This window comes from Struthio camelus, chromosome 24, assembly GCF_040807025.1.
Source record: "Struthio camelus isolate bStrCam1 chromosome 24, bStrCam1.hap1, whole genome shotgun sequence".
Taxonomy (NCBI): domain Eukaryota; kingdom Metazoa; phylum Chordata; class Aves; order Struthioniformes; family Struthionidae; genus Struthio; species Struthio camelus.
In genome coordinates, this window is record NC_090965.1 from 9,427,093 (window position 1) to 9,452,391 (window position 25,299).

The window sequence follows — 25,299 nt, forward strand, 5'->3', positions numbered from 1 at the left end:
CGGTCCGGCCGGAGCGGCGGCTCCGCGCTTCTGACTCTGCCCAATGAGAGCCCGGAGCACGGAGGGAGCTGTCAATATTTGGCCACGGCCCCCGCGCTCCCATCCCCAGTGCGTCCTCGCCCTCCGCGCAAGGACCTCTATGGCCCGGCCCGGCCGCGCCGCTCGCCCTGCCGCGCTCGGGGGGCGCTGAGCCCGCCCCGTCCGCCGGCCGGGAGCCCCCGGGCAGCGCCGCCGCCCCCGCAGCAGCATGCGCCCCGCCGCCGGGGCCCAGCCGGGGCTCGCTCAGCCGCGCGGAGCCGGCAGCCTCCTCGCACCGGGGCCCTGACCCGCCCCGCCCTGCGCCCCGACGGGAGCCCGGGTAGGACCCCCTCCCCGGTCATTTCTCCGCCTGGACAGCCGCCCCGGAGAGATATGCTCAGTCCAAACCGCGTGGAAGTGTCTCCTGGGATTGCCTTGGCCCCCGGGCGCGCGGAGTGCGGAGCCTTCCCTCGGACGGCGGGCGCGGCCCCGCGGATTTACCTGCCCTTCGTGCTCATCCTGCTGGCCCTGACGCCCGGCGCCGACTCCTCGTGGTGGTGAGTCTCGCCCCGCCGCGGCTCGGCGCGGCCCCGCGCTGCCCTCGACGGTCCCCGCGCTCGGCTCGCTCCCGGCGAGCGGCGGCCGGACGCCGGCGGGGCAGGACCCTGCGGCTCTGCGAGGCTCGGCCGAGCCCCGCCGCGCTTTAGACCGGGCGGGAGAGGGGACGAAGCGCCGCCGGGAGCCGGCGGAGGGGGGAGCGCCGGCGGGCGGGGAGGGGGCACCGCGGTGCGCGGGAGCGCCGCGCCCGACGTGCGGGCTGGGCGTCCGCAGCGCGGAGCGGCGGCTGCCGCGGCGGCTTCACGCCCGGCCCCGGGGGCTGCGCCGGCTCCCCCCGCTCCCCTCCGCGGCCGCCGGGGCCCCCGACCCGCCTTCGCCTCCCGCCGGGCGTGAGCCGAGCCGTCCCGGGCAGGACGGGCCGGCCGGGGCTCGGCGCCGCCACCCGCGGAGCAATTGCGGGAGCAACCGCAGCGGCGCCGCCGCCCGCGCCTTCAACCTGCTGCGGGAGCGGCCGGCGGGCAGCGGCGCTTCCCCCGGGGCCGCGCCGTCGGGGGCCGCTGCCGGCGCCGCCCGGGCCCCGCTCCGAGCGAAACGCGGTCGCCGCCCGGCTGCCCCCGCGGCCGGATCCCCTCAGCACGGTGCAGAGCCGAGAACCGCGGTGCCAGCCCGGAACGGAGCTCTCCTCGCTCGCCCCTCCGCGACGCGGCGGTCACGCTGCGTTTCCCGCATCGCCCCCAGCCGCGCTATTACCCACGACGCTTGCACGAGAGATTCTTACAAGCGTAACAAGTTACTGTTCTCCCTCATCTGAATAAGGCTTGGTGAGAGCTAGAAACGATGCCATAGAAAATACCAGCAGAGATGAAGCAACAGGAGCCACTCAGCCTTCTAGAAATTAATCTCTTCCCATCCTAATTCCTGTAGGAATACAAATTCATATATGCAAAGCGGGAGTAATTAGGAAAACAGGGAATGCAAAGCTTTCCAAGAGACCCCCCCCCCCATGCTGCCTTAGTAGGTCAATAACATTAAAAAAAAATTGGCTGCAGAAAAGTTCTCAGTGCCCCTAAAGTCCTCTCTAATCTTGTACAAAATACTGGTTTACAAACCAATCTCATCAACATTGGCATATGGCAGTGAATGAAGCTGAACTTGATCAAATCCAACCCATCCGACACTGAAGGAGAACCGGCAGTGCCTGGCATTCCTTAACTAACCCCGAATACATTGCGAGGGGCTGTGAGCGCTTTACAGTCATGCCGATAATACAAGGATTCTTTGCGTTTGAGAGCGCGTCTGACTGCGTGGCAGGCAGCAACCACAGCAGTGGTGTGAGATCCTTTCCAGGATCGGAAAGACGAAAGGGAGAGCTCCGGAGCGGGAAGGGAGTGGGACAAGCCACGGGCGATGCGCGGCTCAGACGCCTGCCTGGAGCTCAACACGCCAGTTCAACAACTGGGCTTGCGACCAGGCACAAAAGGCAGTTTGCAGGAAGAGCAACTTCTTTCAGAGGGCAACACAGGCTTCTGGGTGCAAATATAATACAAACCAGTAATAACAAGGCTGTTCCCAGCAATACCCAGAGGAGATCTGCAGCTTGTTCAGCCCACATGGAACTGAAATCACTGGGTGAGAAAATGAGTCACCATCCACAAGGATCAGGTTGATACAAGCACTGGCCTGGCTTCCAGCCGCGAAATCTGCCCCCACCCATCAGGGCAGGCGAAGACAGGACAACATCTGTGTGGAAGGTGATGTTACTGATATGCTAAGAGCTAAGGAAGGAAAAGTCTTAGGGTAGTGGAGAAGTTGGATTATTTCACTTAATTACCAAGGAGGCAAGAGAAGGGGAGGCTTGTTCTCTAAACAAGAATAGGCATATGGGGTAAAGTAGCTGGAAGAAGAATAGGATACCAAGTAGTCACAATATCATCTACCCATAGCGAAGATAGTTCTGTTAACACAGATGGATGCTGAATGAAAAGTGAAAATCCTTTCTTTGGGGACAGTTTGGAGAAGAAAAAAAAAAAGCTATTTTCCTTGCTCTTGTACCCTTCTCCCCAAAATGACTCCACCATGGTGCCTGCCCTAATTCCAAATGTCTGTCTTCTCATTTTTGCTCCCACTTGTTGGGTACGTTTTAAGCCTCTATAACTGTGGGGTTTTTTTTTGGAGGAAGCTAGATTTAGCACTCACAGCAGTTTGTAGTCGCAGCTTGCAGACAAACTCCCGGACTGGCAGCTTCTCTTTCTCAGGAGAAAGAAGAGTCGAGGCAATTTCCAGGGTAATTGGGGCTGTTGCGTGCACAGGAGCTCAGTTTTTGAGCAAGCGGGAGAACAGCAATTCCTTTCTGCACAGCCCGATTCTTTCATTTATTCCATGGTGGAGTCGAGCACAATTCTTTCGAATGCTTTCATAAAACAGAATTGGTTCCAGTGACCTTTTATATAGATATATCTATATAAATTTTGTTTAAATTAAAACCCAAAGATTTTAAACCTGAAATTTCATGTTTTAGATTTTGCTTTCTCTTTTGTAGACCAGAACATTCCTAAGAGAAATCTTCATCGCAATGAACGCTTTTCTGCTGTACATGTCAGCTCTGATAAAATAGCATGTTTAGATGAAATTGGGTTTTACTGAAAATGGTTTCAACCAGCTGTGGTTTGGGAAAATGTTATTCAGTGATTTACATAGGTTTCCAAGCACATCTTTAGCACTACTGATATTACAGTAAATACATTTGGTGGTGCATCATCGTTCCTTATTTTTATTATTATTGCCAAATTCTTGTAGGGATTCACACACAATAAACTTGTGGAAATAGAGGAAATGCTTCTCATTTTCAGAGTCAACTTTTAAAGTAGATTAATAGAAAAAACTGGGTCAGTTCTGATCACAGTACATGGAAAGGAAATATCAACCAAATGTTTCTTCTAAACAACTGCAAATTATTAATTTTCAGTGACGTCAGGCATAGCCCACGCTGCCTCCCAAAAACTCCAGGAATTGGTGAACTTTGTCGTTCAAAAAAGCGTGCGGGGATACGTACGTGTGCATAAGCTCAGAGTCTGCAGCAGGGAAGAAATGTCGTTTGTGGGGCCAGAGAAGCTCAGCCGTGGCGGGCAGAGGGGCGCAGCTCCTGGAGCAGCGCTGGGTGTTGCCGCTGGGGCATCCCGGCCGCGTGAGCCGTGGTGCCGGTCGGGCTCTGCAGAGCGCCACGGTGACAAACAGCAGCAACGAGAACCAACGCTAGCGGTGGGGAGCAGCATCCGTGCAGGCAGCTTCCAAACTGGAAAGTGTTACTTAGCAACAAAATACTAGCTGAAACACAGACAGAAATTAAAAAGGAATGCAACGGGAAAATCCCTAAATCCCGTTTACACTTGAGTGCACTCTGGGGTAGGGAGAACAGCATCATCCACAAAACGATTCCAGACCTGGAGAAGTGTGGCTTTGCCCAGGCATGGCGCAGCGAGACCCTGCTTTGGCAGGGCTCTGCCCTGCACAGGCCTAAGCACGCTGCAGGAGAACATCAGGCCCCAAAATGGGCCTCCAAAATTCCTTCTGAAAGATTTGGAAGATTAGACAAATGTTGCTTATAAACATAAACCGTGCAATAAACAAACTTGGTGTAAATAACTAAGTAGAGTTTATTGGCTATTGAGAGCTCCGCTAGTTGCTCTAGTGTGGAAAGCCATTTTAAATTGAAGGTTTGGTTAAAGAAAAATGTACACAAGGCTGTACACACACACACCCCATGCACCCCACCCTCACACATACCCACTTGCCTGCAAACCCACATGAATCCCCCCCAACTCCCAGACACACCAAATCCTCATTAGCTAACTTGTTTATTGCTAACCACAGCCCTTGGAAACTACAAATATTTAATTTCATCTGGCATTGGAACAGATGGGAGGCATCAGGCTCCCAAAGAGATAAAACACATCTATGGAAGGAAGAATAGTGCAAGCTTGTCCTCTGGTTCAGAAGTGTGTAGGACACTAGCAGCCACGTGGGTCTCTCTAAGGCATTAGGCACGTTAAAGGAGATCTTGCCCTCTGCTGATGCATGCGTCGGTATACGCTTTACATCCCAAAGTACCTGGAGAGGAGCAGGCAAGGGGTGCTGAGGCAGAACGCTCTTAGGGGACACGAGCCCAAAGTCTGGCAGTGGACGTGCTCACTCTTCATCTCCCTTCCTTGGCCTGGAAAGGGGCTCTGCTTCCATGTGCAGGGAAAAGGGTGCCAAGAGCAAACGGAAGCAAGAACGTGCATCATGTTCCCTGTGCTAGATCAACCTCAGGAGCTGGTGTCAACTCATTCCCCATGGGAGCTCTGACACAAAAATCCACCAGCTGCACATGAAGAAGGGGACTTTCTTGCCACAATGAATAGGAAGGAGCATTGGCTTCCAGAGCTATTCATTTCAGGGATTTGCTCTTTTTCTGCCATGGCACCTGTACCAAGTCCTGGTCCAGGTGCAATGGATGGGCACAGAGTGTTGGAAAATCAAGCCATATGTATGCGTGAATATAGGATATACATGAGAGAGAGAGGGACTCATTTAAGCAGGCACCATATTGAGGTGTGTGGGAGGGGAAATAGCATCAATAGGAATGTTTGAAATTAAGCCAAGGGAGAGACAGCTGCATGAAAAGAACTTTACAGTAAGCCGGTGTAACCCTTTGGGGTATGTGTGGGTGTTACTGGCTCCCCTCTGTGCCAGCCTCGAGCCCAGTCAGGGCTGCCCTCGTGCAGGCTACAGCAGCTTTCGCAACACCTCCGAGGACCGTGTGCCGGTAGTCCCTGCTACTGCCCTGAGCTATGGACTCATCACATCCCACTTCCAAAACCCCCGCCCCAGCTGCAGAGCAGCTCCTCTTCCACCTGGTCTCAGCTCAAGGTTGTCACAGGCATGTGCCCAGGAAGAGGACTCGCCCTCTCGACAGAAGAGAAATCGTGAAGGATAGGGATGCTTTAGGGCACGGTGGGATCGCCCAGAGGGTTCACAGCAGTTGTGCGTTTGCTGTCGCAAAGTGCTTTGCATGGTAATAATAGTGGGAGGTCAGTGACCAGGAAGTCTTTATCCTGAAGTGCTCTATAACTCTAGCTATCCCAGGGAGCCCTTGCTTTGAAATATAAGTTTTAAAGTAACACCAGACTGATGGAAAATGAACTCTCTGGCCTTTGTAGCAGTTCTGGTGTTCTTTGTTGGGAGTATATTGGAACAGATGGATTCTCTCAGTGACTGTACTCAGTTATAATATTCCTAATTGCATTTCTTAGTTCATTTTTCATTAGGGTCACTTTCACCTATAGGAAATCTTTCTTAAAAAGGAACGCACAAGAGAAAATCCTTCTGTTCTTATAAACTCACTAGCTTTTATTACTTGCAATACTGATTTTAGCAGCGCCTAAGAGAGCACCCTGAGATGAGATTTGTGATGTGCTAGGTCCTGTAAAAACATGCAATCTGCTCTGAGCAGCTTGCAGCCCAACACACAAGATGTGCCAAGGGCAGGAGAAGAATCATCCTTCCTACCATTATCAGAAACAGGGCTGGAGGGAAAGGACTGGTTAGCTCAGGTTCACACAGGGCATATGTGGCAGTTGGGATTTAATCCAGACTCCCAGGTCCCATACTAGTACCCTAGGTATGGACCAGCTTTGCTCCTGGAACTATTTGCAGAAGATAATGGGGTCCCTTCTCTTCAGTGGAGCAGAAAAGGGGTGACCTTAGAGATCTGCATTCCAGCTCTGATTTCTAGCCTTCATCCAGAGGGTGAGCTAACGGTGAGCACTTCACCTCTAGCTGAAATTTAAGGAAGCTGCAAGTTTGCATTGTTCTGTGGACAATCAGGTTCCTCCACATGTATGTGAAAGCCAGAGACTGTTATCTCCTCACCTCTTGGCAGATTGCTTTGAGATTTGGGGAGAAAAAAAAAAAAAGGTAATTGAGGATAAAGTGCACTTCTGATGAGCAATTTGTATTGCCTTCATATATCACCAAAAAAACATCAGAAGAATAGTTTTAACCCATCATTGAACCCATCATTGATTTTGGCCATTATTTCAAAAGGCACCAGAGTCCTTTGCTCCCTGCATTTTCACTCCCTATTTCTGCATCTCCTCTTGCTATGCAGTGGTCCAGGGCCTCAAAGGCTTTGCTGATGACCTGCTATATGCTCTGCACACACCATATCTTGCCGTTATACAACGGCAAGCAGACTAAATCTCAATTTCCATGTGACTGCAGATAGTGGACACAGACAACAAATACTCCTGTAGCAGCCAAGTGGATGGCATGATAGCATCGCCCTACATTCAGGACAGGGCAAGGTGTTCATTTGGTTCCAAGTCCATGGAAGTGCAGCATTTCCAAGACATAACTCTAATTTCCAAGTAACAAGCCCTTCCACAGTAACCTCATTCTGCAAGCTACTCAGTAAAGCAAGGAAATCACAGAAGGGAGACTCCAACAAGGAATCAAAGCAACACAGTTGGAAAAATGTTGACATACAAAAAAAAAAAAAATCATAGTGCAAAGAATGAAAAACATACACTGAATGGCGCTGGTAGTGGCCCAACATTATGCTATTAAAAATTATTCAAGTGAGACTAACACTCTCAATATATAGAGCAGTGGCTCTAAGTGAGGAAATTAGGGCTATTAATCATTCCAAGGCGTTAACAATTCCAGGAGGCCAGGATGGCCCTGTTCCCAGTGGGGCTTAATAAAATACTCAGGGTTTATAATAATAAAATAATATCTCAAATATCTATAGCACCTTGCAACCCAAAGTGCTTTGCAATCTGCTATAAATTCTCTACCCCAGCCATGGGGAGCAAAGGAAGGAAAGTGCAGTATCCTTGGGAAGTATGCAAAGAACTTGAGGAGGTGAAATGTTGTCAGGCTCTTTGGAATTTGCTCTCTTTATCAGACAAAAAGGCAGGAATGATAGATTTGATCCTATCTAAAAGATGTTTCTCCAATAGCTGCCTAGGTCTCTCCAGCCTCCCACCAAAATACAGATTTCATGGGGAAAGAAAGAGAACAGAAGCCAACACAGTTTGGCCCCCAGGGTGATCTTTCAGGATTATCAAAGTGGTTATGAGAGCAATGGGGAAATGAGTTAGTTTTCCCAGGAGAAGGACTCCAACACTGTCTGATACCACAGAAAAGCCAGACCATGCTTTCATCTCAGCTTCAGCAGAGCTCTTGCAGCAGAAGTCAACAGCAAAGCTGTTCTATGCAGAAGTTCTTGGCCCCAGCCTATGGGCCAGAACGTGCAAGGAGCAAAGAGCCTCCTGCGAGGAGACAGGGACCTGCCGTTCAACAGCACGGAGAGCACTCAGCTTTCCCAGAATAGGAAGCATCAGTACAATGGTCTGGTCTCCCTGAACGCTGATCCTAGAGGAAGAGGACAAGGCTACGCACAGGCACTGGAGATGGAGCGGTCCTCACAGGCATGGCACTTGGGCCCAGAGCAGAGACAGGCCTGCAGGAGTATGGGCTAGTGCTGGCCAGCTGCACTTCATCCAGGCACAGGAGAGAGAGAAGCTTCAGGATTTTCACAGCACTCAGTTTACTTTACAGAAAGACCTAGAGAAAGTCCCCAAAGCTGTAAGTGACCAGTGGAGCCAAAGGCAGTGTCCCACTGCCCCTGCCAGGACTATATTCCAGAACAGGCCAGCACAAGCAGTTGGCCATGCCACGCCACGCCACACCATGCTCAGCAAGCAGAGCAGAACCAGTGCTTCTCCCAGCCAGATAAGGAGAACGTCCTGCGCTCACTAGCCATGATCAACCCCCCAGCTTACAATTCATCATATAAGATTCAGATGGCACTAATTGTTCAGCTGTGGAGGGATTTGATGTTTCACATTTCTTCCAAATGATGCTGAGGTTATTTGCCTGAGTAATAATAAGTAGGAGAGCTAAATATGATAGGCATTCAGTGGCCATCAGAGGATATCAAGTTCAGAGGCATGCTTACCACGCGGCCAGGAACAATACCTTGGCTGCTTTTCTTCTTTCTAAAACACAGTCTAGCTAAGTTCTGAGTCACTGACTGCAGCTCTATATACCAATACATAGTGCAAAGCTGCCTACATCACTTTACTTATAATAAGAAAAGACAGGGCCTCTTAGAAACCACAGTAAGTAGTTTATGTGGCAGGGGGGTCCAGGGATTTAAGCTGCCCAAATTGTCTAAAGGGGGAAGCAAGTAACTCGAGCACCGTGCATTTCACGGGGAGAGGCAACATCATGCAAGAGAAATTTGCAAGTTGAAAACCTATTAGGTGAGATGTCACAGCCAAGCCTACCATCTGTTCTGAGAACCTGCTCCAAAGGTCCTTCAGGCGAGAGGAGCATCTCTGAATGATTTCAAGGCCATCAAGTTGACAGTGAGTGCATGTGTCAGAAGCAGGGTTTACGCTGCTGTGTCTGTCCACAGCACCTCCTTCAGCCACCCTGCTGTGCACAGCATCACCACCTCATTTCTACTTCTCTTCTGCACTGTAGTGGTACAAAGAGATACAAACAGTTTGGAGAATGTTTTGGGATCCTCAGGATGAGAGAAGCCACAGGAAGGAGAAATGCTATCCTGCCAGCATTTTTCAGCCATTAACTCTCTCTGCGTTAACAAATAACGAATTTTAAAAAAATGGTGCCTCAGCTGTTTGCATGCTAAAGCAGGCAGACAGCAGCCCTTTACCCTCACTGGGGAGAGGTTCTTTCCTGAGCAGCACTGCTGTACTTAAGAGCAATAGGATATATTCAGAGCTGCTGCGGTGAGCATCAGATGGGCTTAAAGTCTGTTGTACTGCATCAGCAAAATTGCTTGCATGAATACCCTTCTCCTAATGTAAATTTAACCTATAATATTGATTTCAAATTACACTTTCTTGTATAAATCTAATTTAAAATTGTGCCTTTACTGCATTGGTGCAACCCTGATTTCTCCTCAGTGGGAACTTCCAACTTTTCAACAGTTCTTTTAACTCTAAAGCCAAAAAATTAAAATTCTGAGGTTGCCTCAGAAAGGCAATTCCAAAAAATTCCCTTCTGAAATTAAGTAACGCTCAAATACTTTTTTTCAATACCATATAAAATGGTGTAAAATGAAATATGAAATACAGCAGTTTATCTAGCATAGGGATATAATTTTCATTAAGAATTGAATTATAATATTAGTGTGTTTCTGAACAACACCTTGACATTATGATGAAGAAGTTACAAACTCGGTAAGCTCTGATGCCACTGAAACTTGCTCTTTCCTGTGAAATAGTTTCCCTTCTTCAAACATTCATTTTCCAAGGGAGATTTTTCCACCAGATATCTACTGATCAGTCTAGAACACGGGCACAACCCCAAACAAGCCTCTCCTAGGTCTCACATCTCATTGGATCACTGCAACTGCTGGGGAGGCAGCCAAGGCAGCTTTTCTGCAAAGTCAGAGCACGTTGTTCATATTAGAGGAGAAGAATCTCTACTATTTCAGGGGAGCCATAAATGAAGTACCCCCACACTGACATGTCAAGCAAATGCTGATATCATGCAATGAGCCGAGTCCTGTGATTACATCAGAAAGAGGAAACATACTGTTTTCAAATTAGCAGCCTACCCCCAACCATTACAATGACTAGAGCCCCAGAATTGCCTTTATTTTTTCAGTAGTTTTCACGTAGCCATACTCCAAACAAAACAGCAGCCCAGGCATACTGCAGAGATACTAAAAACCAGTGCTCTCCCTCCGCTATGTGCAGGGTCAGCTTACTTTCCTCCCAGGAGAAACACTGTTTTGCAGGTGGCTGGTGACCTTCAGGATTCAGGGTACATATAGAGAGGGTTCATTTTATTGCCATTGCCTGTTTGGGGACTGGAAAACTGTCCTCACAAAACCAGTGGTTCAGCCAGTAGTGTTTTAAGAATAAAACAAATTTACTACCAACAGCTCCAAATAGCAAAAATCTGTAGGTGCCCTCAGGTCTCTGCAGTAGGGGGTTGTTTATTTTTAAGTAAAAAAGAAATTGATTTCCCCTTTTAATCATTTGCAGCATCTTCCTGCTCAGATCTCTAGTTATGCCTCCCTCTTACTGCTGGCTTTTGCAGAACAAAGTCTCCCCAGCCCTCATAAATGCCGACTGGTGCTCCTGGGAGCATGAGAAACCTCTCAGCAGCTGCACAATGCCTTCTGCTCGCCTGACCGGAGTTACACTGACTGATTTTTTGGACAGGTTAGCCCAGACTTCTGGAGAGTCTTGTGTTCTCCAGTAGTGTAGAAATTCCCATTTGCCTGCTGTTAAGGTGCCTTAGGCTCTGGCAATACTCTTGATCTGCCCACTTCTACACCTGTGGTACAGCATTTTTGCTGAGGCAAAAAATCTTGGTCTTTCATATTGAAGATCTCAGCAACCGGGAAGCTGTGTAGGTTATGTGGGTGCCAAAAGCAAAGATTATTGTTCCAGAAAAAGATTCCCAGGCACTATGAAGATGGAGTAGGAGCAAGGCACATTGGGATCTGTTCCTGGAGACAACACACAACAGAACCTAAGTACTCACAGCCTATACGCAAGCATGTGGCTCCCCTCTTAAACCCCAGGAAACCGTACATACAAGGGAAGAGAGAAGGTATAGGTGGGAAAACCCCAAGTCCTCGAGACTTATTGCCAGACTAGACTTAACTGAGGGCAGAGACGTGACATGGGCCACACAGTTCCTTAAGAGCACCCTAAGGAGTTCTGCAAGTCCTTTGAGAAGCCAAACATGCTCTCATGGAAAGTGCAGAAGCAAAACACATACTGCACAGAGGCAAGCATCAGAAGGGGGTTAAAACAAAATGCATGCTGCCAAGTAAATAGATGCGTCTGCCTCTGATTTGCATGTTTATCTTAGAAGCAATTTAGGTTTCTCCTTGTTTATAAGAGTAGAAGTCAGCAGACTCTTAGAACAAGAAAAACAACTGGGAGCCAACATGTGACAGCTCTCTTCTGTTCTCCCAATGCATTGGAGCAGGCAGCGCTTGCAGGCTATTGAGAAAGAGCCCACTTCAGCTGCATCACTGGATGTGTTTGTGCAACAGATTTACTTACACAGAAGAGAGAGAATAGCAGGAAGCAAGGACCACTTTACCACCTTCACATCTGAGGCTCTGAAAACACTTGCCTTTGTAACCTGAAGTCTCCAGCCTGCGCTGGTACCGTGCAGAACGCCAGCAAGTCGCTCCTTGCAGGAAAACAACAAAGAGAAGGAGGAACGCAGAGGTCCAGAGGGATGTATGTTAGCATGGTGTTTCCTGCAACACTCAGTGGTATCTGCAGCTCACAGCCACCTCCTGGTAGCGCTGGAAGCTGAACTCTAGAAGCAAAAGGGAAACACAGCACGCTTGTGATACATGCATCGCCTGTACGCTGATTTGCGAAAAGTAACTGATGTAGCATAATGCAGCCAAAGGCTGTGGGAGGGATTAGTGCCAGCCCCTGCTACCTGAGCTAAGCAAGCAAGCCCTACCTTCCACAGACAGCAGCCACCAGCAAGGGCTATGATGCAAGGGCTTCACCAGCACCATGCGAGGACCTCACAGAAGGCAGCACCACACACCCTTTCAGAACCTCACCTGACGTGGTATCTTCCTACCTTGCTCTCTCTCTTTCCCCGACAGAGTCATTTTCTGATGGAGATTGCAAGGAAAAATGACCGGACATTTTGGACTCTTTTTTTTTTTTTTTTTCTATTGTAAAAATGCAGATTTCCCAGGAGTAAAGCATTTCACACAGATTTGCCACTCCCAACACAACTTCATATTCTAAAAAAACGAAGCAGACCATTCTGATAAGCAAGTTAGGGATTTCTTCAGAACACTCATTTTCTACTTCACCATTTTTTAAATGTCATAGATTTTTAGAAATATAATTAGAAGGGAGATTTTAATCAATCCAAAACAAATGTTTGGGTTTTTTTTTTCCCTCCCAAAATTCTGCTTGGCAGGAAATTTTCAGATATTCCCTGTATTGCTCCATTTCAGAGTAACTGAACCCAATCTGAGAACTTCTCATGAAATGGCAGATCTAGCTCTCGCCTGGATAACTGCAGGCTTTCCAGGACAAATGAAGAGTTTTTCCCCCTTATTGTGCCACGCCATTTTACAATGCCACAGAAATCCTGGGACAGATTTCTGTACATAATCTAGGATGAAGGCCCATAGGTACCATAGAACATAAATCGCTTTTTGTTTGTGGCCACAATGAAAGAGGAAAATGCAATCACCTACACACCAGGGAGGGGAACTCTGAGAAACTTACATTGGCAAGGTGCTCTGTGAACAAATAAAAGGTCTATGACCTTTCTGCATTCTCTTGTTCCACTTTCTCCTGCTGGTAATATTTGCTGTGATCTGGATATTTGGCAGGAGAATTAACAAGAACAGAAGTAATTAGCTCACAGTGTGAAAAAGGGAGTGCCTGGTGTTTATCTTGCCTAGAGGATTTCCCTTGATCTCAGTCTCCCAGGAGACTGCGTTACTCATTGCTTTATCTGCACGCTTTTCCATAGGGGAAGCATCTCTTTCGTCAGCTCACAAGGTGTCTCTTTAAAGCAAGCCTCTTACAGCGACACCACGTTTAACCAAAGAGAAGTGCCCTAGCTTAGTGAAGGTGGAAAAGGATAGGGGATAGGGGGCTGGACAAAGTCCCTTGAGAGGTGGCCCATCCAAGAACATTTTTATCATCTCCAGTCTTCCCTGCATCTCTCTCCTCCAGTGAAGAGGAGCCTTGGCCACGGCTACAACCTCCATCCCAAAACAATGCTGCCTGCCCACAACTGTCCTGTCACTAAGTTCTCAACTCGCAGCAGCTCAGGCAGTGACACATAAGCAATGCCGGCCCTTGCTTGGGATAAGACAGCTTAAACAGAGCGAATTCAGGGCCCAGGTATGGCCTGAGACTCTAGCAATCCCTCCTGCCTTCTGGATCGCAGCGTCAGAGAACTGCTTTCCCCCGACTGAGTTTGCAGAAGCCATGCCGAGCTGGTCGCGCCCAAGTAGTGCGATTCCAACTCTTACACAATCCTCTTCCCTCGTCATCCTCCGTCGAGGAGGATCCTTCACTCCAGCTAAGCAACAAGGCATGAGGAGCTCTGGGGGCAGGGAGCGTTGCTCTGGCTTTGCAGAGGTCCCTGTCCCACAGGGGTGCTGAGGCTCTTCCCAGCAACCCACGTGCTCCACTCTCATCGGTGCCACAGCAGCACTGCGGCATCCCGCAGGGCTGGAGCTCCCACTCCTAGAGCAAAGGGATGCAGAAGAAAGGGCACAAGGGCCCCCTCACCTGCGTCTCCAAAGGGGCTCAGCCAGACCCCCTCTGCCCTTGCACAGCTGGAGGAAACCAGCTTCTCTTTGCAGCTGAGCGCAAGGAAGGCAATTAACTGCCTGGAGCCGGCATTTCTCCATGAACTCCTGTTGGCTTTTCCTTTTTAAATGGGTTCTGCCATCTCTCTTGTGCCACTGCTGCATGATGAAAGGCTGATGAGCAAGCCTGTAAAAATAATACTCACTTGCCATCAGAGTCCTGGCTTGCAAAGCCATGGGGAGCTGGGTTTATTATCCTCAACTCCAGCCTGAGATGACCTTGTGTTTCTGCCAGTGTTTAAACAAAATATTTTAAAAAAGGGAAAAGATCCCATTGCTTTGTGTGTTCACAGGGCTTTCCTGGGTCTGTGAGCTATCTCTGGGACTGATAGAAAGGATAGAACATAGCCAGAGAGAGACAATGAAATATTGCCCAAGTTTATTGCTTTTTATTATTATTAAAGGGAGGGTCTTATTTCCAGTCTGGGGGTTTGAAAAATTTGAATCCCACCCAAATCTCTTTTCTTCCAGCCAGAATCACAACTCCATGGTATGTGGCAAAAATCATTCTCCCGCACAAAGAATCCTGCTTTCTGGCTGGGGTAAACAAGAGACCTAGGCAGGGTTTTTGAATGGAGATGGAAAATTCCACACTTGTCTCCATTGTCTGCGTTGCTTTACAGGCAGCGGAGAAGTCTGCAGGGCTCCTAAGGAAGAATTCAGGATCCCTCCCCCCGCCCCGGGTTTCGGTGGAAAGTTGCCCGTTAGGCTCAGACAGGCTGTACCAGACAATTGTTTGCGCATTGCCTTTCTGCACTGAACTCCTCGCCTTTTCCTCACCATGATGAGGGAATGCCAGAGGAGACCAGGATACAGGCAGGACGGCAGCCATCGCGCAGTCCTCCTGCCTATTTGTCTTTAGGGCATTATCACAAACATTCACCAATACCATAGAGGTGAAGGGAAGGCTAGATAATAGTGTGCTAACAGGCTTTAAGGGGTGCAGGTCACCCCTTTTGACACCCTGACAGTGTCTCTTGGGGGGAGTTTGGTTTGCAAGTTTCCATGCTCCCTGTAGCAGCAATTCCTGCACTGAGCAGAGCTTCCCCCTCTTCCCCTGGACCTGGTGCAGCTTGGGATTATTTTGTTAAACACAAAGGCTAGAGCCCAGAGGTTGTGATGGCTCAGCAGTGCCCCGTCCCCGCATCCCGCCTGTCTGCACCGCAGCACCGGGGAGGTCTCGACAGACAGCCCAGCAGAGCGCGCGGAAGCTCACTGTGCAATCCGGCGATGGCAGCACGCCCGCTGGAAGGGACGGGGCCCACAGGGACACGATGAGCTCAGGCCACTGCGGAGAGATGCCCTCGGGCAGAGCACGGAGCAGTTGTGACACAGCTGAAAAGAACAGAGGAAAAGGCAGGCTTCACTCCCCAGCAGGGGTTAGGAACCAGGGATCAAGATCTCTCCCACCTTAAGCCTCTAAGTGCAGTATGTTCATGCCGGGACAATCATCTCTTTGCTGCAGGTACATTGGGGCCCTGGGTGCGAGGGTGATCTGCGACAACATTCCCGGACTGGTCAACAAGCAGCGCCAGCTGTGCCAGAGGTACCCCGATATCATGCAGTCCGTCGGGGAGGGAGCCAAGGAGTGGATCCGGGAATGCCAGCACCAGTTCCGGCACCACCGCTGGAACTGCAGCACTCTGGATAGAGACCACACCGTCTTCGGCAGAGTCATGCTGCGAAGTAGGTCCCATCACGGTTCCCTTTTCTGTGCAGCCCATGCCTAAATCACAGCCTCAGCTCAGGGACACCTGCAACATAAGAGGGAATTTAGAATTAGTGGCCTGAATGGCTAGTGGCAAATGATATTTGTTTTACAGAGACATTTTAAAAGTGTGTCTCTCTCTCAAAAAAAAAAAAAAAAGGAGGGAGGAAAGATAAGGGTTCTCCTTCCATTTCCTCCCCCTGCATAAACCAAAATCTAAACTGGAAAAATACTCTGACACCTGAAAAATGATTTTGGCTACAATGCATGACTTCTCCTTTTGCATATAGAGCTGCAAGAGACATGCATACATTCTTTGTGAAAAAACACTAAAACAGAAGAAAGCAACCCTTTTCCTTGAAATTACGTTTTGATGGAAAAATTCTCATTAGCTGTGCTCCAGATACAATAGCAGAAAGAAACCTGGGCATTAACCAGGTATGTGGGTAAAACTGTGTACCTTCCGAGCAAGGAAGACATTTTACAGCAGAAAATAAGAAATCAGGCCCAATAAAATGCAGTGTGCAGCGCACCACAGGGGAAAGCAAGCTAGCCAGTCACTCCCTCTAGATTTATGAGGGGCTCCACATTGAAATTCTTTCATATCTCTGAGTCAGCTAGTGTGTAAAGGTGAGGAAGGAGTGGGGAATCCACAGGGAAAGGAAACATTTGTTGGAGATTTTGAGGTTTCTCTCTGTCCAAAGAGGCAGGAGGAGAGGAAGGGAGCAATTTAATTCTGGAATGTCCCAAACCCCATCGAGTCATGCAGAACCACTGCCCCAGACTGTGCATGTACATGGAAATAGAAACGATGCAGCAGCCCTGGAAACCTGCAATCCAGCAACTCCGGCATGCAAGAGCAGCCGCTGCAAAACAAACACCGCCCCACAGCCTCATCCCCACCCTGCAGCCCCAGGGCTCCAGCAGGGACAGAGGCAGAGTCATTCACGAGTCCTATGCTAGCCCCTGCACCAGTGCAAGGTCTTCCAGAGGCTGTAAAAAGGCTCCAGTGCACTGGGCATTTGGAGGTAGGACCTCAAAGGATGCAGCACAGGGTAAAAGGAGGAAACATGAAAAGAATCTGGAAGCAGGTAGATATAAAGTGCCCTCAATACAAATCCCTAACTCCTTCATTTGCAATTTAACCCCACTTCAAACCAAGATGGCTGGTGCCAGGGAATTAGCTTACCTGGCAGGGGGTTTGGCAATACGAGGCTGTCTCCATCCCAGGTCATTCCCTGCAGCTGGCATCCACCAGCTCCTGTTCTTAAAGCACAGCCTATTTGTTATGAATCCCTCCTCGCCACGTGCCAAACCCCAGATTAATTCAGAAGGTCTCTGCCCGCAAAGGGCACAATCTGCTTCCTCCATGATTCACTGGGCACCCTTCCATGGCTCACCGCCCTCCAGATAAGGATTTTCCCTGCAGCAGATGCTGTGCTGGGTTTCAGCGACCGCCAGCGCAGGCACGCAGCCAGCCCAGCCAGCACACCAGGAAAGACTCTGCGCCTGCAGGAGCAGAGCCAAACCACCGCAGCACCTGCAGTGGCGAGAAGGCTGGCCCTGCAGCCCTAGGGCTCTGGCCACCCAGGTCTCCTGTCTGGTCAGAATTTAAAGCTCTCCTGGAGACACGGACGATTGAGCTCACCCCCTGTGCCTGGAGGCAACGCCACTGCTAACCCGCACATGCGGCAATGCCCAAACTCAGCTGAGAAGCACGCCTCCCAGAAATTAGATTCCCCTCTTCAAAGTCTCTCAAAAAATGGGCTTCACGTCCAGCCATTACCAAGCCAGCTGCAGTCTTCCCTCACTGAAGCATGTTTCATCCTCTCAGGACGAAATCCCACCTTCTCTGCACCTAGCAAAGTTCCCAGAGCCTCCTTCACTCCACTGCTGTCACACGTGTCCAGCCGTGCCAGAGCACATTGCTCCCTGTCTCACTGCACAAAGGGCAGGAGGTTTGGGAACCTCGTTTTCCCCTCATTGTTTTTCCTCCTCTCGATGGGTTGCCATGCACAGTGGCTTGGATTACTTCCTTAGGAGAGCTTTGCCTTTCCTTGTAAATTAATCAAACAGTAATGGGAGCAGACCACTGCTTTTGAAATAGCTGCACCAGATGAGATGGAGCAGAGGGAGCACTGAGGGAGAAGGGGGAAGGAGGAGACACCTCCGGAGAACAGGCTCATATGTAAACAGTAATGGGATATATAAATATTTGGAGAGCAGGGTTGGCCAGGAATCAGCAGTTCACGTGGGAACTCGCTGTTCCCTTGCATGGCAAGGAAGGCAAGGCAGAGAGTTAAGGCTCAAGTCGTTGCTTTGGGCTTCATCTTGGAAAAGGGCCACGTTTATGGGGCAGAATCAGCCCCTACACAAAAGGCTGGGGCACAAGCCTTGCCCAAAGGAAGCTTCTTCCTGACGCTAGGTGAGCGAGGAACCATGCGGCCCATGCATGGAAAGCAGTGAAGTGGGGGCCACTAGGCTCTGCCAGGATGCTCCAGGCATGAAGCAGCCTCACTGCAGGAGCGTCCAGGGAGCTGGGAGGAGGCACGTTGCACTGGCCCACCCATGCATCAGTTCCTGTGGGTTGGGAACACACTTGCTAAACTAGAAGCAGCTCAAAAATCCCACAAGTTCAAAAACTATGACTTGGGCCTCAGTCAGGAGACCGGATTTAAAATCATGAGATATGTTTGTTACAGGATAAACATGGACTGTGCATTTCCTGTCTGGTTCTCGAGTTTATAGGCATCACATGTTCAAGATCACCTACAGAACCATCAGAATTCACAAGTTCCTTAGAAAAAGAAACCTGAGTCTATCAATTGCAGGACTCTGGAGCTTGGGCTTTGGTAGAAGAGAAAAATCGCATACCCTGACAAAACTGCAAGAACAGCCATCACTGAAAATAGTTTCTACTCCCTGAGCACAGGAGGTGCTGTGTGATGCAAAAGCTCCTATGTGCCTGGAAGGGATCTGACACTAGATGAGGTGACCTAGGGTTTGTTCTTCACCCCTACTCAAAAGCACGTCCAGGAGGTCCAAAATGCCCACATGTTCCAGACACGTTTTATTCTACAAAGCAGAAATATGTTCAAGAAGTGAAGGAGGAAGGGGTGAGGCGGTGCAGGGACAGGAGCGGTTCCAGAGCAGAAAGAGCAACGTGGGCCCCAGCCACTCCCAGGGAGGGATGAGGAGGAAAGGGTCTCCATACCAAAGCAGACGACTCCAGGGAGCATGCATAAGCCACAGTGCGTGTGACCTGTTGCCAGGAATGGAGCCCCTGGGAGACAGATGCTGCTCCCCTGATATGCTCTGTTATGGTACATCCAGCCATATGGCCTCAAAATCAAACGTGGCCAGGAAGAGCGTTTTGTCTCACCAGAAACAGCTCATACGGAGGACACGTGAGCACCCCACAAAAGGGAACAAGGGAGCTGGTGAGCTTGCTCACAGCTGGCTGGAGGAAGGAGCAGCTCACGGAGAAGGACAAAGAGCAGGGCACACTAGCCAGACTTCAATCCACCACGACAGGAGCTGGCAGGGCCAGCAGAAGGGGAAGGAAATTAAGCACTGGGAAGACAGGAGCACTAGCCCCTAGTGCTGCAACCTGCCTGGGTCAGAGCCTCTCCATCCCTGTGACTGCACCCTTTTCTCCAAGACCCCACATCCTGTCCTGGCAAAGGACAGGGAATCATGAAAGCTCCTTGCCACAGTCCCATCCTGCTAGGCACAATAAGAGCTCTGTTCTCTTTGAAGTTGCTTTCAAAGGCTCTCAGAATGAAGACTAACATGGTTTTGATTTGCAGCTTCTTTTACAACATTATAAAAACAGCTGTGAATTCAAACCAGAGCCATAAAATACCAGGCGGCACACTGTGCTGCATGGGGAGCATTCCAGCAGCTGCCCAGCCAGGCCCTCATTGCGCCGTTGCCTTTGCAAACAAAAGCCTGTCCCCCAGCCGCCTGCCATCTCCAGCCAGCCTCGCTCCTCCTAAGAGCTGCTCAGCCTCCTTCCACCTGGGTTTGGAGCATGCTCCAGCTCCTCCACTGTTTGCACTCAGTGTCATCCTATGTGGGATGAGGGCCCTGGCAGAAACTTGTTGACTGGTCTTGCCCTGTTGGTCTTCCAGTCACTGCACTATAGCACCCCAGGTCTTTTCTTGACCACGCTGAGGTCAAGAGACTGTCAGCCTTGCCTAGTCCTATCGCATCCCCATCCCTTGCTCCCAATGCGGGTTGGTGCTCTTAAAAGCCAAAGCTGGACAGTGTGGACACAGCAGAGACTGACAGGACTTGGCTTACCTTTATGCAGGACACAGCATATATCTCACTCCCAGCCACAAAGGTGCTGCCGTACCTTTGTGTCCTTATTTCTTGGAGCTGGGATCCCTGTGCCCAGGACAAGCCCCAGCACACTCACTCCCCATCCTCATTCTCTCTTCCCTGTGGCAGGCAGCAGGGAGGCCGCCTTTGTCTATGCCATCTCCTCAGCAGGAGTGGTCTATGCCATCACCCGGGCCTGCAGCCAAGGGGACCTGAAGGCCTGCAGCTGCGACCCTCTCAAGAGGGGCCGTTCCAAGGACGAGCGCGGGGAGTTTGACTGGGGTGGCTGCAGTGACAACATCAACTACGGAATCAGGTTTGCCAAAGCCTTTGTGGATGCCAAGGAGAAGAAAGTGAAAGATGCCCGGGCACTGATGAACTTGCACAACAACCGCTGCGGGAGGATGGTGAGTGCATTGGTGCTCAGACAGCTCCCACATTCCTCCCCACATCCCTTTTTGCTGCAAGGAGTGTCCTTTGCAGCCAGGCACAACCTTCCCGAAGCAGAATCCAGCAGCCAGTGCCTATTGCAAAGCTGAAGGTACCTCCCTGCTCTCAAGCTGCTGGTCCCTGGTCCCTGTGCCAAGCCAGCAGTCGCACCCAGGCACTCTGGGACACTTCCAGCAGAAGCGGGCAGTAGGAGCAGCTTCCTGCTCTGCCGGCAAGGCGGGTGTAGCCCTGACATTAGCCAGGGCAGGGAGCAGTACTTGGGGTGCCTGTGGAGGCTCAGGTCCTGCCACAGGCAGGGCTTGCCTGCTCTGCAGAGGGACACCCCTCCAGGACACTGCCTTGCCTTCCCTGCGCTCCTCTGCATGACCAGGACAGCAAACGGCTCTGTAGGGAAGGCAAGTCTCCTGTTTACTTTCACCCCCAGCATAAATGTCCTCACTGATGTTAGTATTAGCATTCACTGAAATGCATCTTCAGTTTGCATCACCCTGCAGCAGTTTGATGCCATACCTAGCAGGGAGGAGGAGAGGGAGGTTTGTTTTACCAAAGAGGCTCTCTACCTTTGCCTTAATTCATTCCTAGAGCTCACTTTCTCTAGGGAACCCCACTGAAGGCCAAAATTGCAGAGTCTTGCCCAAGCGGTCTTTTCAAAGGACAGGGCTCACAGAAATCACTGGCCCTTACCATTAGGGAGAATGATCCCATGCAAGCGAGAGGGCTAACAAGCGACTCCAAAGACCAATAGATTCAGGCACAACAGGGTCACAGCCTCTCCTCACAGCATCCCTCTTCTCACAGGCTGTAAAGCGTTTCCTGAAGCTGGAGTGCAAATGCCACGGAGTCAGCGGCTCCTGCACACTAAGGACTTGTTGGCTGGCGATGTCAGATTTTCGGAAAACAGGGGATTATCTAAGGAAGAAATACAACGGGGCCATCCAAGTGACAATGAACCAAGATGGCACTGGCTTCACTCTGGCCAACAAGAACTTCAGGAAGCCCACGAAAACAGACCTGGTGTATTTTGAGAACTCACCTGATTATTGCGTGATGGACAAGTCAGCAGGTAAAAAAAAAAAAAAAAAAAAGTTCCATTAATTGGGTAAGAGCAGCTCCTCCTCCTCCTCCTCTCCTGTCAGGCCTGCAACTTCCAAACAGCCCAGCCTGGCAGGACTCCCACCACCTCTATCGAGGAAGAGATTACCCATTAGGGCATCAGCACCAAGGTGCTGTCATGGGATTGAGGACATGCAGAACTGTCCTCAGCACAAGGGAGTGCCCGCATTTACCTTAGCACAGCACTGCAGATCCCTTCTGCTCTCTGTTCAGGCAGACACGAGCTCCAGGCTGTGAAGAGGCTGTAACAGAATTTGAGCTTCATTTAGTTTAAATCCTGAAGTTGTACAAGTACACATAAGTCAAGACACAATAACAAAAATCAATAGCTGTCAGGCTCCTAAGGGAAACAGCCTCTCTGGGAACTACCTGGCACTACACTAGCCTGTTTATCCCAGAGATATTCCAGGAGCTGGGGATCATTTCTAATCTGCAGCATTTAGGCCAACACAGTCTTTAGTTTCGAGCTCCACTGGCGCTCAGGCCAATTCAGCAGTCTGGTAGAGATCGTTCCACTGAATTTCTTTCACACCTTAATAAACCTTATGCCAAATTTAGGCCCTCACCACACAGACAGGGCTCCCTGCACAGGGCAGATTTTGTACAGCTATACCAAATGCCAAAAGCAGGAAAGTGCCCTCAGTAGCACCAGAAAGCTGCTACCCTCTGTGCTTACCCTCTGACCACCCCTTCCCTGCCATTCAAGGTAATATCACACTCTAACATAAGCATTTAGTATGAGATGAGCAAGGGGGCAAATTCAGAGAGAGGCAGAGATTTTCAATGCACCTGTTCCAAAATTTTTGCATGCCCTAATTCCACGTACATCTGGCTGAAGATGCCAACCAAACCTTGGGACATCCTCAAACAGCTTGTAACAGCTGCTGTCACAGGTGATGCCATAGCCGGTTACCACCAGAGCCCTCAAGTGGTGTTAGCCACTGGAGCGCTGTATCCACAGAGCACCTTGTCAAGGCACATGAAAGTGCACACGAAAGTGCACACATCTGCACAAAGCAGAACTGGATTTGTCCAAAATCCTCAGGTTTCACAACCGATGATCCAAACCTCATAGACCTTTTATAATGAATGTAGCAGAGTCTTTCTTCTGCAGAGCAAAGCTCCCTTAAATAGGCAATAAAGAGCCCATTTAGTGTAACAGGCTGAAGACTTATCCTCTGAACACAGCCTGAGGTTGGGATGACACGCAGGGAAGCTAGTGTCATTGCTACTCAGCTTCTGTAAAGAAGATCAAGGGCTTTCCAAGTGATGGAGCCATCCATCAGGTCAGGGAGGCTTCAGACGGCTGCCAGTTACCATGGCAGCCAGCCTACCTCCCTGCGTGCAGGAGGGTGGCCGAGACACAAAAGCGCTCCATGGGGAAGGTGAACCTCTTGCTTGATGCCACGCTTAAATGAGCCATTAGCCAAGACGTACTATCCTGCAGAGGCAGGGGTGACTTCTAGCTTTCACAGCCATAATCACCCCTGCTCCCAGCCAGCTGATCATGCACACACTGATTGACCTTCGGGGGCCTTCTCGGAGCAGAGGCTGGGCAGGGAAAAGGCCCATCCCTACCTGCCACTGCTCCTTCAGTCATGGAAGTAGAGGGTGCATGCTCCAGCAGGGAATTTTGTGAGCTGACACAGGAAAGAAGCCCCTCAGAGGGTCACCACAGCAGCTCCAGGGCACCAGGCTTTCTACCCACACTGTAAGACATGCAAAGCAAGCACATGCATGTGCTCAGCAACCTGTTCCCAGACTTCAGAAAGGCCGTATCATAACAAACGTGGATACCTACATCTATACTATGTCAGAAACAATTACATTTCACCTGCCAAAAAACAGTCACATCTAAGGTCTCCACTGTAGATGGTAAACATCCAGTACTACCCACAGCAAACAGCCGTGTGGGATGGGCTGAGCAGCATTTGGACAAGAATGAGGAAGAACAACTTAATTCACTCTTCCTTCCTTCCTCTAGGCTCCTTGGGGACAGCAGGTCGCGTGTGCAACAAGATGTCCCGTGGGACAGACGGCTGTGAAGTGATGTGCTGTGGGCGGGGGTACGACACCACTCGTGTCACCCGTATTACCAAGTGCGAGTGCAAGTTCCACTGGTGCTGTGCTGTGCGCTGCAAGGAGTGTGAGGACACTGTGGATGTGCACACATGTAAAGCACCAAAACGGGCTGAGTGGTTAGACCAAACCTGAGGAGACGGGAACACCACAGGGAAGAATCAACTGCAACCCCCCTCCCCTCAATTTTTTAAATACTTGTGCCCTATGGGCCATGGCATTCTGGGAGTTGTAGTTCAACTGCATGGCTTTTATTTAATTAATTCTGCAAAGCACTAAAGAAAGGACTACATTTCCCAGGAGGTACTGTAGACCCTTCTGTTTGCTCAGCAAAGCTAATCTCTTACCTAGGAGGAGTCTGCAATCCTTGCTTAAACTGTGAAACTTCTGCTGTCCGTTGTTATCTTTGCAAACGGACAGTGCAACTGATATGAACTTAGAGGACTGATCATTGGAATACAATGACTGAAGAATACTGCATCTCCCTGAGACTTTGTTGCAGTAAAGTTTCACCAGCAAAAAAAACTGTAGTTCAAAATAAGAAACTCTTGCAGAAAGCACTCTTGCTTTTACTTTTTTTGCAAGGCCAGAGGAAGGGTGTTGCAAATTCTTAAGAAAGTTCTATGATCTCAATGATTCTCTCGAGCAGACCTGGCATACTATACCCCAGCTGCACTACTGACACCAGCTGAACAAGAGCAACTTCTGCACAGAAGCTTCACCCCATTCCCCCCGTGAAGATAACAGGTGGTGTTGTAAATTGTCAACTGAAAGCTGAGTAACTGCAAAAAGACAAAGGCTATCCATACAAGTTCACAACCAACAGAGGGCTAGAGAAAGCAAATAGAACAATCTGTGAGCTAACTGGTAGGTTCTAAGTCAATGGATACAACAGCATCTCTCTGTAAAACTCACTTGTATGTTGTGTATACTGCTTATTATTTTAAGACAAAACTCATTATAAACCTATATCAGAAAATTATGGTTTTTGCTTTTTGAATTACTACATATCCAATTGGGCAGAGAAGCCCTCAATCTCTTCCTCCAGACTGGGAATCAGCCTGCAGCTTTTCTTCCTGCCTTCTTGCCTACAGGTTCTGCAGTCCTTAAGCATAGGCCTCCCCATCACAGTAATTATGCATAGCTTCCTGCAAAGTAGAGTCATATAGTCCAGCACACTAAGCCCACAATGGAAACCTTCACAAGAACCAAAACACCCCAAGACATCTAATGATGACTGTGACAAGCAAGAGATCCTAGATGAACTTCCATATCTTTTCCATAGGGGTGGGGGGGAAACACCCTTAAAAACCACCAACTAAAAATGAAACTGATAAGAGGAGAGGCAGGAAGCCAAAGAGCTGCAAGTGGATATGTTATAGAGACTAATGCTTCTCATCTCTAGCGATTTCCTCAATTCTTCCCCCTCCCACCCCCAATCTGGGCAAGCACTGATTACAGAGATGCTTTATTTAGTTCAAGGATGCTTTATAAAGACTGATCAGAAAGGATCAATTCACACAGACTTAGTGTACAAATAGGAGAGTTGTACCAATTATATTGATTCAGAAAGAAATTCAGCTAAATCATGTGCTGAAGCTTTAAAAGTTTAATATCCTATAGCAGATACCAGGAC

The 25,299-nt window shown here is 49.6% G+C and overlaps 2 protein-coding genes and 1 long non-coding RNA gene across 3 annotated transcripts in view; 1 reads left to right on the forward strand and 2 right to left on the reverse strand.

Annotated features, from left to right (window-relative positions):
* Positions 1 to 225: 225 nt before the first annotated feature.
* On the forward strand, positions 226 to 24,638 carry WNT2B (Wnt family member 2B). Its single transcript, XM_068918166.1, has 5 exons — positions 226 to 575; positions 15,453 to 15,673; positions 20,151 to 20,428; positions 21,270 to 21,534; positions 23,569 to 24,638. Exons 1-5 carry the CDS (start codon positions 412 to 414, stop codon positions 23,796 to 23,798), a joined length of 1,158 nt encoding a protein of 385 aa, XP_068774267.1. The 5' UTR covers positions 226 to 411; the 3' UTR covers positions 23,799 to 24,638.
* LOC138062108 (uncharacterized) lies at positions 11,806 to 15,487 on the reverse strand. The gene is made up of 3 exons (XR_011136127.1): positions 15,398 to 15,487; positions 15,204 to 15,322; positions 11,806 to 11,943 (listed from the first exon to the last, which is right to left on the reverse strand). It is a non-coding gene; the product is annotated as an uncharacterized lncRNA (long non-coding RNA).
* Positions 15,620 to 25,299, reverse strand: part of ST7L (suppression of tumorigenicity 7 like) — a 42,574-nt gene continuing 32,894 nt past the window's right edge. The window contains exons 15-16 of the mRNA XM_068918159.1: positions 21,758 to 21,826; positions 15,620 to 15,741 (exon numbers count right to left, since the gene is read on the reverse strand). Coding sequence (XP_068774260.1) covers positions 21,794 to 21,826 — 33 coding nt within the window. The 3' untranslated portion in view covers positions 15,620 to 15,741; positions 21,758 to 21,793. The remainder of the gene's footprint in view (positions 15,742 to 21,757; positions 21,827 to 25,299) is intronic.

Bases quoted from the DNA above. Each gene is read 5' to 3' on its own strand.
- WNT2B (XM_068918166.1), top strand. From the start codon at position 412: ATGCTCAGTCCAAACCGCGTGGAAGTGTCTCCTGGGATTGCCTTGGCC. The intron at 576-15,452 runs GTGAGTCTCGCC...TCTTTGCTGCAG, and splicing joins GGCGCCGACTCCTCGTGGTG to GTACATTGGGGCCCTGGGTG. The intron at 15,674-20,150 runs GTAGGTCCCATC...TCCCTGTGGCAG, and splicing joins CGGCAGAGTCATGCTGCGAA to GCAGCAGGGAGGCCGCCTTT.